Source organism: Molossus molossus, unplaced genomic scaffold (assembly GCF_014108415.1).
Source record: "Molossus molossus isolate mMolMol1 unplaced genomic scaffold, mMolMol1.p scaffold_m16_p_16, whole genome shotgun sequence".
Taxonomy (NCBI): Eukaryota; Metazoa; Chordata; class Mammalia; order Chiroptera; family Molossidae; genus Molossus; species Molossus molossus.
In genome coordinates, this window is record NW_023425351.1 from 38,862,957 (window position 1) to 38,884,002 (window position 21,046).

The window sequence follows — 21,046 nt, forward strand, 5'->3', positions numbered from 1 at the left end:
AAAAGTAAGTACTTGCTAAAGGTAGAAAATTATTTTAAACATTGAAAACAAATGGGCAAAACATCTTGTAAATTTTATAGATTGTGCATTTTAAAATTATAGTTCATCAGAAACTATGCTTTCATCTATATTGATAAGTAATTGTATTTTGGCTTAAATGACAACTGGTAATAATTATCCCTTTGTATATAAACATAACATTCTTTCTATATTTTAGATTAAAATTTGTACAATATTAAAAAGCTTATAAAGTAAATTACAAACAAAAATGTGAAGTCATATACACATTTCTGACATTGGGAAATTATTACAATTGCTATGTTATAAAATGCCAAACAGCCTGGCTGGGGTGGCTTAGTTGGTTAAGTGTTGCCTTGTACACCTAAAGGTTGCTGGTTTGATTCCTGGTCAGGGCACATACCTGGGTTGCAAGTTTGATCCCCTGTCAGGGCGGGTATGGAAAGCAATTGATCAATGTTTCTCTCTATTTCTCTAAGCATGTCCTCAGGGTGAGAATTAAATAAATAAATAAATAAATAAATAAATAAATAAAATGACAAACACAGGCAATGTATCCAAGTGATAGGATAGTTATGATAAAATAATAAAAGTATATTTTTAAGTTAATAATTTAGTAAATTTGTTCATTTGAATACAAAGCAAACATCATCATTATGACTAATGTGACAAATTCCATAGGGTTCTGAATGTGTGAATCTTTTTGCTGTGCTATTTTTTTGAAATAGGTAACTTCAATCCGAATCCCCTTATGCTTCTGTATCCATTACAGTGGTAAAAATTTTAGGGAGTAAAACATTGAAAGATAAGATCTGTAAACACATTCTTTTTTTTTTTAATCCTCACCCAAGGACATTTTTTTGTTTTTTGTTCAGATAGAGTGGGAGGGAGAGAGAGGAAGAGAGAGAAGAGAGAGAGAAATATTGATGTGAAAGAGACACATCGAGTGGTTGCCACCTGCACGACCCAACCAGGGCAAAACTGCAACTGAGGTACATGCCCTTAGCGGGAACTGAACCAGGGTCTCTCTGGACCACAGGCCGACGCTCTAACCGCTGAGCCAAATCAGCCAGGGCTGTAAACATATTCTTAATACAAAAATGTGAGTATCTGCCACCAGAATATTTGTTCTGTTGCAATGCTAGACTTACTAGACTACGTTTTACACATGTGCAAATGTGTCATGTCTAGGAGAAGGATTTTCATGACCAGAGTTTTCTTTTTCACTTAAGTAGGGTTGTCTGGATTAAGCACAAGACTAAGCAGATCATAACTATTCTAATTACTCTTTTTCCACATGCCTTGTGTCACACATTTGAACTATATATTAAACACATATTGGCAATAGATTGGTATAAAACACCTTAATTAAATTTCCGTTAAATAAGAGATAGGCTGGCAAGAAGAATTTGGATAACTTGCTACCTTACTTAGAAGGTGAAATGTCCATATATTAAGAAGAAATTCTAAATGTTAAATAAAGTACATTATCTTCTTAAGTCCATTTGATCTTTAAAAATTTGTATAGTCAATAAATGGAATTTCTTGCCTTTTCCCAAAGGACATGATATTGCTTTGTACCTTCATGTAATCATTATGATGATTAATGGAGATTGCTCTCATGGATGTATTTTTCTGAATGTGAAAGGTCTGCATTCTTTATTTAATCCTCATCTAAGGATATGTTTTTTTTTTTTTTTTTTTTTAATTGATGTTTAGAAAGAGAGGAAGGGAGAGAAAGAGAAACATGGATGTGAGAGAGAAACTTTGATCGATTGCCTCCTGTACATACCCGACAGGGGATCAAATCTGCAACCTAGGTATGTGCTCTGACTGGGAATCAAACCCACAACCTTTTGGTGTATGGGACGATGCTCCAACCAACTGAGCCACCAGGCTGGGGCAGAAGTCTGCATTCTCAATGTTTACCACAAACCCATCGCAGTTGATGATCGGTTTGAAGGTCAGTCAGTTCTTCAATAGCTCTCCAGCTACACTGGCAGGCATATGCCCGTGTTCCTTTCTTCTCCACCAACTTTGTTTTTAATTTGTGGAATTCTGGCACATTGTTCCTATTAGTAAAACATGAATGTTTTAGAATAGTCGCTTTGGCAGTGCTTAATGACAAAAAAAAAGTTCGAGTTGCTTTAATTTCCCATCTTTACAATATCTGAACACTCAACAAACCTTGGTTCCCCTTACACAAACAACAGAAGATATGTTCTTTCTGATGTTATTTCCTTGGTACGTAGTACTTTTTAATGGCAATTCTCTAGGCCTGTTTATTAATACTGTTTAAAACCCAATGACCTAAAAGGCTGAAGAACTACTGGTTTGTCTTATAAGAGAAGACACGATATGAGAATAGAGTGAATTGCTTGCCTTTTCAAGTGAGCTAAAATCAAGTGAATTGCTTGCTAAGTGAATTGCTTGCTAAGATCAAGTGAGAATAGAGCAAAAAGGATGGTGGTCCAATTCCCATCTCAGATACTTACTATGATATGGCAAGTGGAGGATATAAGAGGCACAAAAATAATAGGCTTCTGATGGGTTAAGTACAGAAATTTTTCATTACTAGAGAAAAAGTGCCTGTTATTTCTATGTGTTAAACTGACATTGTATCTTTCATTTTCTAATTTACTTATAGTATCAGCAACAAAAGAAATGCCTAACCTACATTAAATGACAATGTTAAAACAATTAAATCAACTGGCAAGACCAACATGAAAATGATAACCATCTGATTTGATGCAATTATAAAAAAAGACTAGAGAAGTTAATTTAAGTTTAATTAATTGAGAGTCAATTATGATTTTCATGATAACCTGTGTATTGAATTTATGTAATTATTCCATGGCAGAAGAAAAATAGAAAAATTCCAAATAAAATTATTAAAAAATGCAAAGTAAAAGGGTGAAATACAATATTAATATTAAAAAGAGACACGATCCTATCTTTGCTTTTTGTGTCACTGCAATAGAAGGCAGGCTACAAAGTGCCCTCTGGTGGCCAACGGACACCACATTCACTACTGTACTATACAAAATCCAGACACAATTTTGAAGGTTGGAACCTCACAAAACCTGAGAGACTTTCCAGGTCAACTGTCTGATTTCAGGAAACTGAGACTTGGACCAGCTAAGTGACTTAGCTAAGGTTATAGTGAGCCCGGGGAAGAAATTAATCATACAAGTTTTATCAGAAAAAAGAAAAATCCACAAAAGTTAATGTGTTTAATGAAAACTAAATAGTTAAATGAAGAAAAAATGTTCTTTATTCAATCTGCAATATATTTTGACAAATTTAACATCTGATACTTGATTGAATCCTTTAAAAAATTTTTTAAAAAATTGATTTGAGAGCCCTGGCTGGTTTGGCTCAGCGGTTGGAGCATCGGCCTGCGGTACAGAGAGACCTGGGTTCGGTTCCCGCTAAGGGCACGTACCTCAGTTGCAGTTTGTCCCCGGCCCTGGTTGGTTGTGTGGGTGGCAGCCACTCGATGTGTCCCTTCACATTGATGTTTCTCTCTCTCTCTTCCTCTCTCTCCCTCCCGCTCTAGCTGAACAACAACAAAAAAAAATGGAAAAATGTCCTTGGGAGAGGATTAAAAAAAAAAAAAAAAAAAAAAATTGATTTGAGAGGGAAAGAGAGAGAGAAACACTGATGTGAGAGAGAAACATCACTCAGTTGCCTCCTGTGCACAACCTGACCAGGGATCAAACCCACAACCTGGGTATGTGCCCTGACCAAGAATCGAACCAAAGACCTTCTGATGCATGAGATGATGCTCCAACAAAATGAGCCACACTGGCCAGGGTGTGACTGAATCCTTAATTCGACTTTTTAGGAGTAGGAATCATGAACAGCCAGGGAACTAATTACTACATTTCAAATGCTTTTTAAGAAGCACATATCAAGGAGAAACATCTGTAACAACAACAACAACAAAAGAATAAAAAAAAGAAGCACATATCTTAAAAACCTAGAAAAATAATTTCATTATTTCCCATAAGGAAGATGATTTAATAGAAAAATAAAAACATTTTGTTCAGCTTTTATGGCACGATGATCAAGTACAGATTATACTTCTTTTAGAAAGTTCTAAAACTTGTCAAAGCTAGAATTCAGTTACTTCTCTCATTTATAAAATAAGGGCAATAAAACAACAGCATGGCGTTTCACTGTATAACCAATGTTCAGACTGACACACTAAAAATAAATGGCTTCCCATGTTCTGCTGGGCATTCAATGGCACTCTGTAAACTTTTTAACTTGTTTTCGGTCACCACCTGCTTCTGTATCCCCTCAGTGATTATTCCCTACCTTCTTCAAGTGTTTCATCTACCCTCTATTCCTTTACTTTCAGCAGATCACATCCTCATGCACAAAGCCAGGCCATCAGATGTTAAAAGCCTTCCATCTCCTAGCTTTCCCCATGAATACATAAGTTTCTTACCTCCTTTCACCCAAAGAGGGTGAACTCCTCTTCCCATCCAAGGCTCACTTTCCATCCGCACTCTAGATCCCCAGGTCTCCAGGACCTTGGTACTCACATACGCTTACCCTCCCGTATCTCCCCTACCCCTCACAATATCAAAGCACCTCCTGCCTTAACTAATTGGTCCCTTAACTCTGAACTCACTGACAGGCTTCCAAGATGCCTTCCTGGGTCATATAATCCAATCTCATGGTTTCAATTACCATGTTACAGGTTACATTTCCTACCAGAGTTTCAGAGCCACAGTTTCAACAGCTACTATAAATGAACATATAACTTCCTCCTTCAAATCTGTTTGTAAATTCCCTCTATCAACAGACAGTGTCATCATCTATCTATGTAAACCAAGACAGAAACCTAGGACTCATTCTAGATGACATTTGTCTCTCACTTTTCACAGCCAGGACTACCTCTAAAATATCTCTCAAATACATCTACTCCTCTCTACCCTCCTCACTGCCATAATTCAGACTGTTATTTCTGTTCCACTGGATTATCATAACATTCTTCAGTAAACCTCATGATTCTAAATTGGCCTGGTTCCCATGCATTCAAATTCTATTCAGATCTCTCTCCTGATTAAAAGCCTTCAGTGGTGCCTTGACCGGTTTGATTCAGTGGTTAGAGTGTCTTCTAGTTTAATGTCCAAGATCTCACATTCCCCAACCCCTTACACCTGACAATGATTGACAGTGTCTGTGCTTGATTCTGTGTAAAAATAAAGCTTTTCTTCCTCATTAACAGACAAACAAACAAACAAATAAATCCAGGCTATCACAGATCTAGAGTAAACCAATTGATGTTCTTGATATCTCTGAGACACCACAAGTTCCTCAAGTACCAACTAAATCACCAACATGCTTAATGGCTGTGCTCACCCCTGTTTTGATATTACATGTATTCTGTTATCCTGTACTAGTTCTATAAAAATTGATGGTTCATCTTGGTGACATACGGGAATTATTAATCACTCATTAGATTAACCAGAAGTAGTATCTAGCAGAGGATTTAGAAAAGTCAGAAAAGTTAAAACAGACTTGAAATTAAAAGTTAACTTTTCCAACTATGGGATTAAAATGAGGCTAACCTGACCTGGAATTTTGGGAGTGCACTAGGCTTTATTTGGATTGAGGACTGTGAAACCTCTTAAATTATAATTTTTCCATATATTTGTACATTTCAATTTATTTGTGTTTGTGGAGAGGATTCAAGATGTTCCTAAGATTTTCAAAGCATTTTTTGATGTGAAAAAGTTTAAAAACTATTAAATTAGAGGAGACTCTTAGGAATTTGCATGAGATGGCTGTGGGAAGAGGTGTGGAAGACTCACCCTTTTCCTTATGCTATTGGAAAGTGCTATAATATATTATGACTATTCTATCTGAAAACACAGTCTTTGTCTAGGCACAGGTTAGGGGAGCCAAAAATGCATGATATATGCGCTATTAATTTTTAACTTTAAATTTTTATTTAAAAATGTGAATACAAAGTTTATATTTTTGTAACTTATAGTATCTTTGAAACATCAGGTAGTCAGTAGTGTATAAAAATGTATAAATTGAGAAAGTATGAGTAAGACTATCCTGACCACAAGGAGGGAGGCAGACATATATTAACCTAAGATTTTCAATCTTATATTACAGTGAGTGCTATAATAAGTATAAAGTGCTGTGGGCACATAGGAAAGGATGAATTTACTTCCAAGTTGAGAACGGGGAGGGAATCATGGAAGATGCATAATGAATTATACCCTGAGGGACAGGTAGGGTTGAGGTAGATAAAATGGGAAGGTATCCCAGGAGGTGGAGAAATTGCATGCATTCATGGAGAATGGGAGTATTGAGTAATTTGATGTAGCTAAAATCTTGTGAAGGAGATAAGTATCTTGTGGAGAGACAAAGCTGGGTGATAGATAGGGGCTGGATCGTGGAGGGTCTTGGATGCCACACTAAGGAATTTGGACATGATGCCGTAAGCAGAAGGGTGATGGTTAGGAGAATGGCATATTCTTAGTTATGCTTGAATTCTCGGCAAGGAAAAGGCTGTGTGAAAGAAGAGACTGTAGGCAGAAAAGTCAGTGAGAGGGCTATCTCTATATTCTTGTCCAGAAGTAACATGTTCTTACCTAGGCTGACAGCAGACAGATGGAAAAAAGGAGATGGATAAGAGAAATATTGAAGAGGTAGAGGCCACACAATCTGGCCAAGTCCACCAAGAGACATAATAGTAAGACAAGAAACATAAAACTATACTTGGTACATTTTTCATGGTGAAATTCTTTAGAAGCATACCTGAAAAACAGATAATCGCATGATCTGTCCCACATATAGTCATCGTAGCTTACTACCCAGAAATCACACGCTATACAACGCAGACGGTCACATGCTCTGTTCAGAGAAAAAGAACTGTACATTAAAGATTATTGTTATGTTTAAAAATAAAAATAAGGTCATTTATCCATAGGATATACCACATATTACAAATTACTGAGCAAACAACAAAAAAGTAAAGATTAAACTGACTATAAATTTTTATACTAAAGGACTAATTATATATCTAAACTTTCAGGTTAAATTTCTACACAAACTATTTTACTAACATCTTCCACACTAATACATATGTGCACACATGTATACTGTACAGCTATAAAAGAAACAAAATGGATGTGTAGATCTTTTAGTTCAAGGTTTTCGAATTGTGCTTGAGGGAGGTCTTCACTTAAGCTAACTACTTTAAGATACTTCCTTTCCTATTGAAATTTGCAAAGATGCCTTTATCACAGAATTTATATTATATTGAAATGAATCTACCCCGCCCCTCCAGTTAGGTGCTGGGACAGTGGTTGAGCATCGACCCATGCACCACCAAGAGGTTGCTGGTTTGATTCCTGGTCAGGGCATATGACCAGGTTGTGGGCCAAATTCCTAGTGGGGGGCATGCAGGAGGCGGCCAATCACTGTTCTCTCCCATTTATGTTTCTCTCTCTCTCTCCCTCTCCCTTACTCTCTCTCTAAAAAATAGCAATAAAGAAAAAAATAAAAAATAAAAAAAACAAAACAAAAAACAGGGTGAGGCAAAGTAGGTTTACAGTTGTGAGTACATGAAACACAGTTTATTCTTGTATTATTATTCACTAATTATTGTATTATTTTCCACACGAACAATTGTAAACCTACTTTTGCCCCACCCTGTATTTACTGAAATACTATGTGCTAGTGAGATTTTTGTCCTCATGGAACTGAAATTCTAATGAGAAAATAAACAAACAATACTCATCACAATGTTAGAAGATAAAAAATGCTTCAAGCGAAATACTAAGTAGAATAAGAAAAATGAAATTGAGAATACTGGAGGGAGCAGTCTGCAAAGCCCACTCTGAGAAGGTGTATCTGAGCAGTTTAAATGGAAGTGGATTTAAGAGCAAGCTTTATTTAAAGAGGAAGGGAAAAAAGCATGTTTGTATGTTGATGGTAAAGATGCAGTGAAGATCAAAATGATACAGGAAAGAAGGCAGAACTGCTAGAATTACGCTTAGTGAATATCTGAGGAATTCAAATGCCAAGCAATTCTCAAAACTTACATACTACATAGTGACTTTAGAAGTAAAATGGAGTAATCTGACAATATTTATAAATTGCTGCTGCAAACAATTTGATTTGTATAATAACTGTGATTTACTTTAAAGAAACCTCTATTGTTTGAAGTAGAATCAGTATAGATACATTTATTTGATCACCTAAAAATGAAAAAGAAATAAGAATTTTTAAGATACCAGAAGCAGGAACATTTGACATCTTGCTTCCTTGGGAATGTCATCAGTTTGGCTCAAATAAGCTCTTATAAAATTTTTCAAAGAAAAACCTCCCAAAAAACAAAAACAAAGTTTTTAAGATACCATAAAGCAAAGTGAAAAACAGAATAGAAGACAATATTTTCAGCACATGGTCCAATACTTACTTTTAGTATACAAAGAGTGTTTACAAATGACAGCAAATAAAGACAAGGGTTAAAAGTATATCCAATCTCACCAGTATAGATATTATAGTAGTTAAGGGCGTAGACTCTGAACACAGTTGAATCAGTAGGTTCAACTACAGATTCTACTATTTACTAGCTGTGTAACTATAGTCAAGAAACTCAACTTCTCTGTGATTCAGTTTCCCTATATGTAAAATGGGGATACTAATAATTCTTACACATCTTTTAGAAATAGTATGAGATACTAATGAGTTAAGATCGGTAAAGTGCTTATAATGGTGCCTGGCACATAGTTTTTGTTAAAAGGTGAAATACAACAAATAATTAAAATTTAAAGCAACAACAAAATAAATCTTTAACCAATCTAAGTTCGCAGAAATTAGCACTCTTAGATATTTCTGGTGGGTACGTGAACTGCTATAACCTTTGGGATTATTTTAAAGTTAAATTTATCCCTTGCTGTTGCACTAGCAATTGCATTTTGGGGAATGAAAGCACCAACATAAGCATATACCTCAAGACTTTCTACTATAGTATTGTTGAAGTGGCAAAAAATAAGACACTACTTGAATACCTACAAAAAAGGGAAAAGAATAACATGCAGTTGTATTTATCTTATGGAATATTAGGTAGCTGATAAAGAGAACTAATTTAACCACTGACCTAGACGGTTGTCGAAAGCAAGGTGCACAGCAACATATATAGCATGATCCTATTTTTGTAAAAACAACAACAAAAATTCCTATACAAGTGTTTATAAGGTAAGAACATGGGAAAAATGTGGAAGGTAACATACTATGTAGCCCACACTGGCTGTCTCAGGAATGATGGGAAAGGAGGAAGGAAAGGAGATTATTACTTCTCTTTATACATCTTTCAAGTTTGTTTTTATTTTTTTCAATAAGGACATAACCCTTCTGCAATTAAAAATAATAAAATAAAACCCACTATGAGATATTTTTTTACTTATTTCTCTTAAAATTCAAATATGGTAACTTCAAAATTGCAAATTTTTTTGGCCTTTATTTAAGAAGGGAGGGAAAGATTCCTTTGAGAATAAATGCTTTCTATTTCTAAAATTACATTTAATCTTAACAGTAACTAAACATTCAAAATCTATGCAAGTTTCATAAGCAATTCCATATTTTCTTTTGAACTGTTAGCAATTTATGAAGTTGTATTTGTACATACAGAAATTCAACACAATTATATTCATATACATCTGAACTTGGATTTTGAATGTACAAAGTCAGGAAATGCAAAATGATGGCTCCCAAAGCTGCCATAACTTGCTTTCTTATGCATATGTAGTTTATTACATGATTGCACAGAGTGTTAACTTTAATGCCTTAATACATATGTGCAATTTGGCTGAATTATTGCTGTTGTGGGAACTATAATTTTGAATTTCCTGACGTTTTGTATGTGTAAAATCTCAACCATAATGTTACATACAGCTTTTTAATTTAATTTAAAATTTAGTAGTTTATTCAAATCTATTCACACTACCACAGTTTCCTACAAACACTGTCCTTTGAGAAAAATAAAACTAACTTGCAGCTAAGAAATCATTCTGCTGCTACAATTCACTTTGTTAGATCATAATTAGTACCAGTCTATGGAATAATCCAGTCTGGTTAAGTAGTTTAAAAAATAATTAGTAGTAAAATTCGATTTGGCTTGAAAATAATGCCTTGGTTTTATCTATACCTTATTAATGCTGCCACGCTTACTACTACTCCTCTTTCTCCTTTCCACCAACGGGGTAAGAAACTCAAATCTTTATACTCTAAAATCATTGAGTATTGCTCCTAAACTAGAACTCTACCCAGAAGTCAAACAAATAAAACACATGGAAAATAGGCAGAACAGATTCAATTTCATTTATGCTCTGGGCATATACATTAAGTGCTTATTTTCAGGGTTTAAAAATATTTCTCTTCTATAACTATGTATAACTAGCTTATCTAAAATAAAATCATGATTCTAATGAAAGATAAATTAGGTTTCTTTCTCTAAAATGTGGAGGCAATAGAATATGAAGGTGTCAGTAACAGTTTTGTCCCTTTGTCTAGCCAATATGTAGAATGTTTATTATTTTTAAAGACGTTTATGGTGGGAATGCCCCTGATAGCCTGATATAGTCTTCTTCTTAGACCCCGTGGTTCTTAGTTAAATCCTGTCAGATTTATAGAGTGGACTAGGGACTCTTGATGTTTAGACAGTTGGAAAATAACAGCAGCAACAGTAGCAAAAACAGCAAATATTCTCCCCTCTTATATACTTTACATGGCCTTATACAAACTGGTTTATTAGAAAGCATAATGGAGTAGGAATCAAGTTACACATCTGAGTTCTTACTTTGTAATACTTTGTAACCTTGGGCAGGGCACATTACTTGGGAGTCATTCTTAACAATGTTCTCTCTTAGCCACTAAATTCACTGACTTTTGTCAATTCTAGATTCTAAATAGTTCAAATGTGACACCTTTTCCCTATAGCCACTGCCACCACTCAGATCACAGCTACCATTATCATCTCTTTCCTGGACAACTGTAACTACTGCCTGCTGACTGTCTCTCTGGGTCCTCTCCTTGCCCCTTCACCTTCCAATCCATTTTCTATTTAGCAGCTAAAATAACTTTCTTTAGAAACACAAAAAAGATTAGGTGACTCCATCTTCTAAAAGTGCAACCACCAATGGCTTTCATTGCATATATGACAAACTTTTTCTAAAATCTTCTAGAGGACTGCAGGGCTGTAAACCAAACGTCCCTCAACTGCTCTCCAGCCCCATCAGTATGCCCATACTCACCATGCTACAGCTCCCCTAGCTGCTCTCTGCTCCTCCAACACTCTTTCCCAGCTCATGGATCATCCAACATGGCATACTTTCTGGCTCCAATGGTTTCCCTCTTTGCTAAATTCCAACTCATTTTTTTCATATTGTAGTCTGATTCAATGTTACTTGCTTAGGGAAGAATTTTCCAGCCCTTCATATTACCTGGGGTGCCAATTACCTATGCTTATAGTATTCTGTACTTTCCCCTCACATAACATATTATGTGAAAATTAAATACTTATTTTTGGAGTTGTTTAAAGTCTCTCTCTTCATCCAGACTGAAAGCTCATTGAGTGTAGCTTCTCATGCTGACTGTTTGACCAACTCAGTATGGGGAAACATCATGAAGCTGCATGGCTGCACTCTTTTGCCTAGCTTACCGACTGGCTTCCAATGCCCAGCAGGTAAAAATGGCAAAGCATAAGCTCACTCTCCTGGTGTCCTGTGTAAATCAAGCTGGGACTGGTATGATCCAGGCACTTCAAGTGGGGCTCAGAAAAGGTGTCAACACAATGAACAGCATAAACCCAACATCACAGCTTTCAACAGATATTGCCCAAGAATAACAAAAGATTTCAGTAAAGTGCTCTTGGATTGACTAATAAAATATAGCTCTCATTATGAAACAGACTGATGCCAAATGACAACTATGTTTTAACAACAGGGTATCAATTTGGAAAACCTAGCAAGAAAGTGTATTTCTGACATCCCACCTCTGTGAATTAGTCGTTCCAATACCACATGGAGCAGTGCTTCCACCAAGGTACACCGGGCTGCAACTAGACATGTTTAACAAATGAGAGAAAAATAAAATTACAAGAAATATGAGAAGTTAGTCTGGCTTTGTTGGCTCTAAAGTCTTATAATCATATTGTATATTTTTCTGAGAAAGTCAACTATTTTAAAGAAGAGATATTTATTCTGGGATCACTGCTTTATTGGATATAACCTGTATATTCAGGAACACTCAAGGAGTTAAAATGAGTCACAGAAAAACGTGTTTGCCAAATAATGTAAGGGACAAAGTAAATACTGAAGAATATAACAGAACATTAATTTTGAAAAACTGTTCACACTCATTTTTTTTCACATGGCAGAAAATTATTTACAATAGCAATAATCCCTCATTCAAGTTCCTTTACACTAAGGGGTCACAGACCATAAGAACACTGAAGATATTGCTATTGGTCTTTCTCCTGAAAGCCACCCAGTGCTTTGTTGTTCAATGTCGATGTTATTTAAATGGTAATAAAATCTACTAGACTATGCTCACAGTGTTTGTTCACTAGTGTGTATAACTTACCAAAGCAATCTCACCTTACCTTTTACCAAGACCTTGAATGGAAGCTCTGACAGATGTGTTAGCTGAAGATTTAGGTTTCAATTTCTGTTAAAAAAAAACAAAACAATGAAAGGCCAAGAGTAACTTAGATAATTGTAACATGAAAACGAATACTCTTTATATTTTTTAAAAAACTTAAATAAAAAATCTGTATCATTTTAAAGTTTCTGAAATAAAAACAATGATCAAAACCTTTTTCTTAAAGGCAAAAAGGAAGTAGACCTCCCTGAGGAATTTGCAAATTACTCTGCTTTTAGTCTAGGAAATTGATATACTGCCATTATTAGCATGCTAAGATTTAGAGTCACTTTATAACTCTTCAATTAATACTAAAGTTCAGTGATTTAATATGAAGGACCTTCTATTTAAAACCTCATCCTGGAAAAATTCAATTGAGGAGGAAAAAAAACCTCAGACTCATTTTTAAAGGCTGTGAATGGTACTCACCTGAACTAAAAATAAACTAACCAAACTCCTGGGTAGCTTCAGGAATATTAATTTTGATCAAATGGAAAAGTATCAACCAATAGGCATTTGAGGAAAATGTAGAGCTACCTAGTCACAACCCTACAGTAGTTCCTATATGGTTACATAACATCATCATCATTAGCAGGCATTTATTAAGTGTTAACTGGTATACGGTACCAAACAACATAAACCAACCTACATAACAGGACCACCGCCAAGGAGAGGAAGTGAGACGGAGAAAAGGCAATTTAAACCATGCAGAGACATGCCTTCATTTTACCTAGTAGGTGAGGAAATTTAATGGAGGCAAAAATATTTCATTTTACTATTTTTATTTGGTGTTAAACAGAACTGGAAAAATTTGGGGTGTATGTCTCAAAAATAATGTGCATGAGTTTCTGTTTTTTGGAATATGTTTCATGAGCCATCCAGGCTTATGCTTATGGCTTGAAGCTGGCACACTGTGATGTTTACTATTGTTTGTTTTTTGTGTGTGTGGGTCTGAGAGCACTTAAGAAACACAACAGATTGGGTGAGCAGTGGGGGAAGGAGCAGTACTCTCAGGAGCATGATCTGGCCTCTGAGGACAGGGTGGGCATGGACCAGCCATTCAGATACTTTTCCTCATCCAATCAATGTTTTACATAGACCTATTCTCCTTCAGAAGTTTATTTGGGTTGCTTTTCCCCCCTTGTAGGCTGGAAAACTGGATATAACTAAAAAAGGTGCATACAGAAGTACATAAAAGTTTATTTCTTCATGATTGTAAGAGTTACTTTTATTTCAAATTTGTGTATACGTGTGTATGTATATTTTTTTTGTTAATTCTCACCTCAGGATATTTTTTACATTGATTTTTAGAGAGAGGGAGGGAAGGATGAAAGAGAGAGAGAGAAACATCAATGTGAGAAAGACACGTTAATTGGTTGCCTCTTGCATGCACCCCAACCTTGACCAGGAATGGAACCTGTGACCCTTCGGTACGCAGGCCAATGCTCTAACCACTGGGACACACAGGCCAGGGCTCAAATTTGTATATCTTAAAGCCAAGCCATAGAAGAATTTCCTTCTGCTGCTGAAATGCCATGAACTGAAGAAATAGTGCCTCATATACAGATACACACCCTGTTAAGTACTTAATAATTAATTGCTCAGGTGACCAATAAATCACAAGAACATCATGCAGTTTATTTTTTCTACCACTTATTAAATCAGCATAGCTCTTTTGCATTTATGATGCATTCTTGTTCACAGTATTCAACACCATCACTATTGGGTTGACATGTTATTCAACTAGGCCATCGGCTTATTACTTTACCTCAGAGTAACTGAAAATGTTAAATTTAGAGAAATAAAGAACTTAAGTCTATACTAGTCATTTTATTGTTCATCTGGTTGACAAAAATGTAAGTAGCCCATATTCATATCCTTAACACCACTACTGCCCAGTGGTTGTCAGTCCACTGTCTTGCTTTAATCTTCTCTACCTTTTTAAAAAACCTCTTAGGTATTATATTTATTTTTTAGATTTTTTTCTTTGTGGTCCTTGTAACTTAAGACTTTCATTTGGTCTCTTTTTAAAAAATCTAACAAATATATTTTGCAACCACCAAATGGTAAAAATTAAAGCATACCCTACTGTAAGAAGAATATAAATGATACAGCACTTTGGAAAACACTTTGGCAATGGATAAAAAAACTGAAAATGAGCACACGTTAAAACCTAGCAATTCTTCTTCAAGGTTTATACATCCTAGAGAAACTAGGATGGGTAAAAGAAGAATGCAAAGATACCTGATGTGGCGCTATTTGGAAGAGCAATAACTGGGCATAATTTAAATGTCCATCACCAGGCAAGTGGATAAACAAACTCGTAGAATTACATAACAAGCTATTATACACCAATGAAAATTGTTTATGGTTACATACCTTTGTAATAAATGTATAAACATATGGATAGAAAGGATAGTGGTTACCTCTGGGAAGGAAGGCAGTAAGTAGAATTTGGAGAGTTCTTCTACGGTGTCTATGATTTTTATTTTATTTTTTTAAAATGTTTTTATTGATTTTTTTGAGAGATAGAAACATCAATATGAGAAACATCGATTGGCTGCCTCCTGCATGCCCCCTACTGGGGATTAAGCCCACAACCTGGGCATGTGCCCTGACTGGGAATCGAACTGAGACCTCTCAGCCCCTGGGATGATGCTCAGTCCCCTGAGCCACACTGGCTGGACTAGACTTTTTATTTAAAAAAAAAAAAAATCAAGAAAAGTAAATACGGCAAAACATAAAGTTGATGTAGAACATAAGCATTTAAATATTTAAAATAATAATTTACTCATGGGTCATGGGATAACAGCAATGGCATTGCATCTGAGACCCTAAGCACATTCCTATGTAAAAGCTGTTTGTTTCTGGTCTTTCAGAAAAGTGTTCTTATAGAGTCTACATATAATTACAGGTAACCAACTTCAACTATGAGTTGACTTTTGTTCTTGCTGAGAAATGAATAGCAAAACACATACTGAGAGTTTTTAATACTTTATTTCTTCTACAACTCTAAGTGGAATAATTTATTTAGATAATATTTCTCAGAATGCAAAGGACTATAGATACTTGTGCATGCTATAAGTTTTCAGACTATTATAAACATATCTCAAAAAGTGAAAAAAACATTACTGTTTATTTATAACACTTGACTTACAAAGGATTTTTTATCAAAGTTTTGATCTTCAAATATTTCATTAATAAGACTGTCAAGATCATCTTCTTTTTTAAATCCTTCTGTTGATCTGAAAAACAAAACAAAACAGCTGAAGCTTAGGAGCATATAAAGTCGGCCAGTAACAGAAGAGTTTTATTTAAATAAAGTGTATTCTTAGAGTTGATAACAGAAGACTAAATGTGACATTAATTTTTTTCCTGCTATATACATAGCTTAGGTTTGCTGACAACAATGTAGGTTGTCAGTTACAAATTTACATACTTAATATAAGACATTTAAAGCTATACATTATATTCAAGAGAAAGCTGGGCATGTACTTTAAACATCAACTGCTTGTTTAAAGAATATAAAATATATACAATTTTAAGTAGAACCTGAGAATTATAAACACAGATAATTTTAATCAGTCTAACTTTTTCCCTATGAGTTTCACTGTAAGCCAAATAAATATTTTCAGTAGAGGAGCCAAAGGTTATATAATCAAATGATCAATACCAAAAAAGAGAGCAATATTTGTTAGGCAGAATATTTCAACTATCTTTCTACTCTTAGCAGGTAAAGCCATCACAGGATTATTGATTCAAACTGCTACTGCATGGAACTTCAATAGCTAACATTTACTGAAAATTTACTATATAAATGAAGAAACAGGGACTAGGAGATTCAGAAACTTGCTCAAGGTTGTACAAACAGATGTTGTACATCAACTTGGTAACTTCACTGGACCATTAGATTATACTAGAAGACAGGTTTTTTTAGTCAAACTTCAATTTTAGAAACATATTTACTCTGAAAAATTCTTAACATTGGGACTATAGTCCTTCTTTTTATAGCCTGTAGTAAGATAATTTATCTGATGGAAGGAAATCCAGAGACTGCTGCCTAATGGTGAACACCTGACTCCATCTAGCTTTGCCTTTTTGGTTGTTCCTTCTCTTTTATGCTTAATGACTGCCACTCTGTACTAGCTTCTTCCCTTAACTTATAAGGAGGCTTAAGACTTTGTTCTTCAAAAGACACTACAAAAAAACCCCCTTGAAGCCGCCATTCTCTTTACTCACTATTGAAGAGCAGTCTATATTTATTATTGCTACTTCCTTACAAATATATTGGATTTAGGATCAGCTGGTGATCTGGATGAGGGTTTCTCAACCCTGGACTACTGATGTTTAGGGCCAGATAATTCTTTGGTGTTTGTGTTGGGGGTGTGGTGGTGGTGGTGGTGTGTGTATGTGTGTGTGTGTGGGGATGATGTGCACTATAGGATGTTTTACACTGTCTATGACTTCTACCCAGCAGATGCCAATAGCACACCCTTCCCCAGTTGTGACAATCAAAAATGTCAAGACATTATGAAATAGTACAATCATCACTGGTTGAGAATTACTAACCTAGCTTCTCAAATCTCTCTGAATCTCCATTTCATCTGTAAAAAGGAGATCTAGACAACAATTTTCTTTTAGGTGTAATATTCTATCTCTGGTCTCTATATCCCTCTATTATAGTGAAACTTAGTGATTTGGTCACTACTGCCCAAATCACTATATTAATTGGGGTTTCTCAGTTCCAATACTTTTTAATCTTCAGAAGCATCTGACATTATTGGGTACCAAGTCCTTCAATTTATTTTATGACAGCAGGTTCCTCAGATGTCCTGTTGAAATTCTCTCCTCCTTTTGTTTTTATGATACACTCTCTGGGTTCTGCTCTCTCATGCAATTTCACAATTTCAAGAATCAGATGCATTCACATTCTACCAACCTAATCAATACTGTTAAGGATCCAAACTGTCAGTTTACATAAGATTCTAGTCTGTTATTAGATCACACAATCTCATAATGCCTACATTTGCCTATGCTTTGCTACAGAAATGGAAAAAAGGCTTGGCCAGTTTGGCTCAGCGGTTAGAGCATCGGCCCGTGGACCAGACAGAAATGAAAAAAAAAAAAAAAAATGCCATCATTTCATTGAGAACTCATACAAATTTTAAAGGACAGTGTAATATATTTTTAGTCTTTTGATGCCACAATAATCTTAATTGAAGGCTAATAAACATTTATTGTCCCTCCCCAACTTTGCTTCTTGTAGTCTAAATAAAAGAAATATAAACACTTGAAACCCAGAATGTGAAAAATATATATAAAAGCTTAAACTCTGATCTACAATGCCTGGTAGAGTTGAAAATATGACCTTGGCCAAGAACTCTTTTTCTAAGTCTTGGTTTGGTCAATGAAATGGGGATGACAGTATTTACCTCATAGGGTTGTGGAGGTTAAATGAAGTAACATATATAAAACACTCAGCATACAGAAAGGACCCAATAAATACTGGCTATTACTATAGCTGTTACCTAGGAGGTTATTATCTGTAAATATTCCCATCTGTATTAGCCTGAACCACTTTACTACTATTGCAGTTCAACTTGCCAGTAGTCTTTTTTTTTTTGTCCTTTATTGATTTTAGAGAGAAAGGAAGGGAGAGAGAGTGAGATAGAAACATCACTGAGAGAGAACATTGACTGGCCACCTCCTACATGCCCCCCACTAGGGATTTGGCCTACAACCTGGGCATGTGCCCTGACTAGGAATTGAACCGGCAGCAACCTCTTGGTGCATGGGTTGATGCTCAACCACTGAGCTACACCTGCTGGGTTATCATCATTCTTTTCAAACTAATCGCACATTTCTTTTTATCATTTGAACGCTTCAAAAAATTGCATTTGTTTTGACCACTTACATTAGCAGTTGTTCCTGGTATCCAGATGTAGTATGGTCATTTATTATATTATTGCAGAGCTATCATTTTAAAAGACAATTTCAGTATTTTAACATTTACAAGGAAAAGATACAGGCCACTTCACTATACAATTGACAGGTAATTTCCTGTTAATAAATTCATAATATAAACTGGTTCCTAACTTTTAAATATCAATTTTGGCTCAGGACAAAATTTTAATGTTTGACATTATACACCAGGTAGGGATTATGTATTTGGTATTAGGTCTAGGGCTTTTGCTGCTGTTGTATAATTAACCTTTACAACTATATTGTCAAATGAAAATTTTAACACAAGACAGCAGTACTGGTTTGCTACAGCTTTTAAAATGTATTAAAGAAAAATGTGATGTAATAAGGAGAGATGGGGTGCTAGAAGCATCATTATGGATGGATTTTAATAGTGCAATAACAGGCTACAGTGACAGGCATAAAAGGCATTAAAGAGACCCGTGTTTGGAGAGCATCCACCTTAGCAGCCCTTTCCATTTTAAGCAGCCTGGTGTAAGATATGCTACCCCTCTGCACCTAGTTCTCTTAAGCCATCAGGCTCAGGAAGGCTCTTGGATAAATTCTCTCCATTCCCCTACTAGTGGTTCTCAACCTTCCTAATGTGGCGACCCTTTATTAATGCAGTTCCTCATATTATGGTGACCACCAACCATAAAATTATTTTTGTTGCTACTTCATAACTGTAATTTTGCTACTATTATGAATTGCCATCAGAAATATGTTTTCCCATGGTCTTAGGCGACCCCTGTGAAACGGCCATTCGACCTCCAAAGGGGTCCCGACCCACAGGTTGAGAACCGCCTAAAGGAAGACTAAAAAGAGTAAAAGAAATTGCAAGGTAACATTGCTGTGGGATAGGGATGGTAGATGTGCTGGGAATGAGTACAAAAGGACCTCCAGCATTCAAGATAATCATACACAAATTAATAAGTGATATTTGCGTACACATCCAATCAAATGAACATTAGCCCATTCAAAGTAGTCATTTCGGTTGGCTCTAGGTTTATTTTGTAGAATGCTGTCCAATACTCAACTAATTTTTAGAACTTGTTTCCAGACTTTAGAATCTTTTCAATGTATCTATCTTCCCAGGGTTTTTGTAAACAAATGTCATTAGAAGTAATTCTGGTAAATTCCTTAACAACGAAGGTGAGAAACACTCCTGGGAAATGACACACATGCACACCAAAAGAAAAGTACCGAGGTAGCCACATAAACGAACAAGAGTGCCCTTCTCGGGTTGTTCCAAAGCTGTGCAAGTCCACAAACGTTTCCGTCTGATTCTAGCAAGAACCGCACAGGCTCACGCTGAAGGACAATTCTCACGCAGGCATAAAGTTTTGTTTTTTGTTTTGGGGATTAAGGGGGTGGGGGAGGGGACGAGAGGAATTACACAGAAGAAAAAGACTGACAAATTCGAGCGGTAGTTTTTTGGATCAAAACCCAAAAGACTTAAAAAAAGTCCCCCGATTCTCTGAGCCAAAGAAAAACAAAAATCAGCTAATGACAACAGAACGGAATTATTTTTTTCCCAACAGTTGGTCCAAGGATTACTCTGCTTGGGGAATGGGGTCAGAGGCAACAGGCTGAGGTTCTCCGTGCGGGCACCTCACCGGGGGATGAGAACCATGTTAGGGGCTCCTGAGAGGGCGCCTAGGGGGCACCTGTCCCCTCCCCCTGCAGGACCCGGGCTCCGTCGGCCTGGGGCAGCGGCGCTCAGGGGCGGGCCCGCTCTGGGGGCAGCCGGGGCGGGGTCAGGCCCTGTGAGAGATGCCAGACCCCTCGGGGCAGTGGAGCTGGGTGTGCGCAGCCCCAACGGCAGGGGCGGAGAATCTTGGCCCTAACAGGGAAAAGGGCTGGAAGGGCGGCTTCAGGGCCTGGAGCAGGCTTTACCCGAGGAGCCCACCCGTCCCTCCCGTTAACCTGAGATTTTCTTTCGCCTCGGCTCGGTTCCGGTCGATACTGAGGGTGCCGCCGCCGCCGCCTCCTTGGCCTGTGGGTCGCTCAGCCATGCCCGGTCTCAGTGGGTCTGGTCTACAAAACTTGGATTCAACCTCATCCAAGAGCTCGTCCAGGTCCTTCGCCATCTTGAATGGCTACGTCTTTCCCCCCTCGCATCGCGGCTTCCCCGGGCGGTTTCCACGGGCAACGCCAGAAGCCGCCCCGCGCGCGCACCGCTGCGCATGCGCGCGGCCCCGAAGCGACTGGCGTTGGCGCTGACGCTCGCGCGGAAGTAAGCTGCGCTCCGCGAGGTCTGGCCGCGCGGGGCTCCCGGGGCGGGGGGTCGCAGCTCTCCCTGCGCGACCTCGCGACGCTTTGCTTTAGCTCGGTCCAGGGTGTCTGGCGGTTTCGTCTCATCTCCCCCTCCTGGGTGCAGATCGCCACT

The 21,046-nt window shown here is 36.9% G+C and overlaps 1 protein-coding gene across 1 annotated transcript; it reads right to left on the reverse strand.

The window, feature by feature from the left end:
• Window positions 1–1,835: 1,835 nt before the first annotated feature.
• On the reverse strand, window positions 1,836–20,800 carry CUNH8orf37 (chromosome unknown C8orf37 homolog). Its single transcript, XM_036264031.1, has 6 exons — window positions 20,584–20,800; window positions 15,854–15,941; window positions 12,659–12,723; window positions 12,050–12,115; window positions 6,808–6,903; window positions 1,836–2,090 (listed from the first exon to the last, which is right to left on the reverse strand). Exons 1-6 carry the CDS (start codon window positions 20,745–20,747, stop codon window positions 1,937–1,939), a joined length of 633 nt encoding a protein of 210 aa, XP_036119924.1. The 5' UTR covers window positions 20,748–20,800; the 3' UTR covers window positions 1,836–1,936.
• Between the last annotated feature and the right edge of the window lie 246 nt (window positions 20,801–21,046).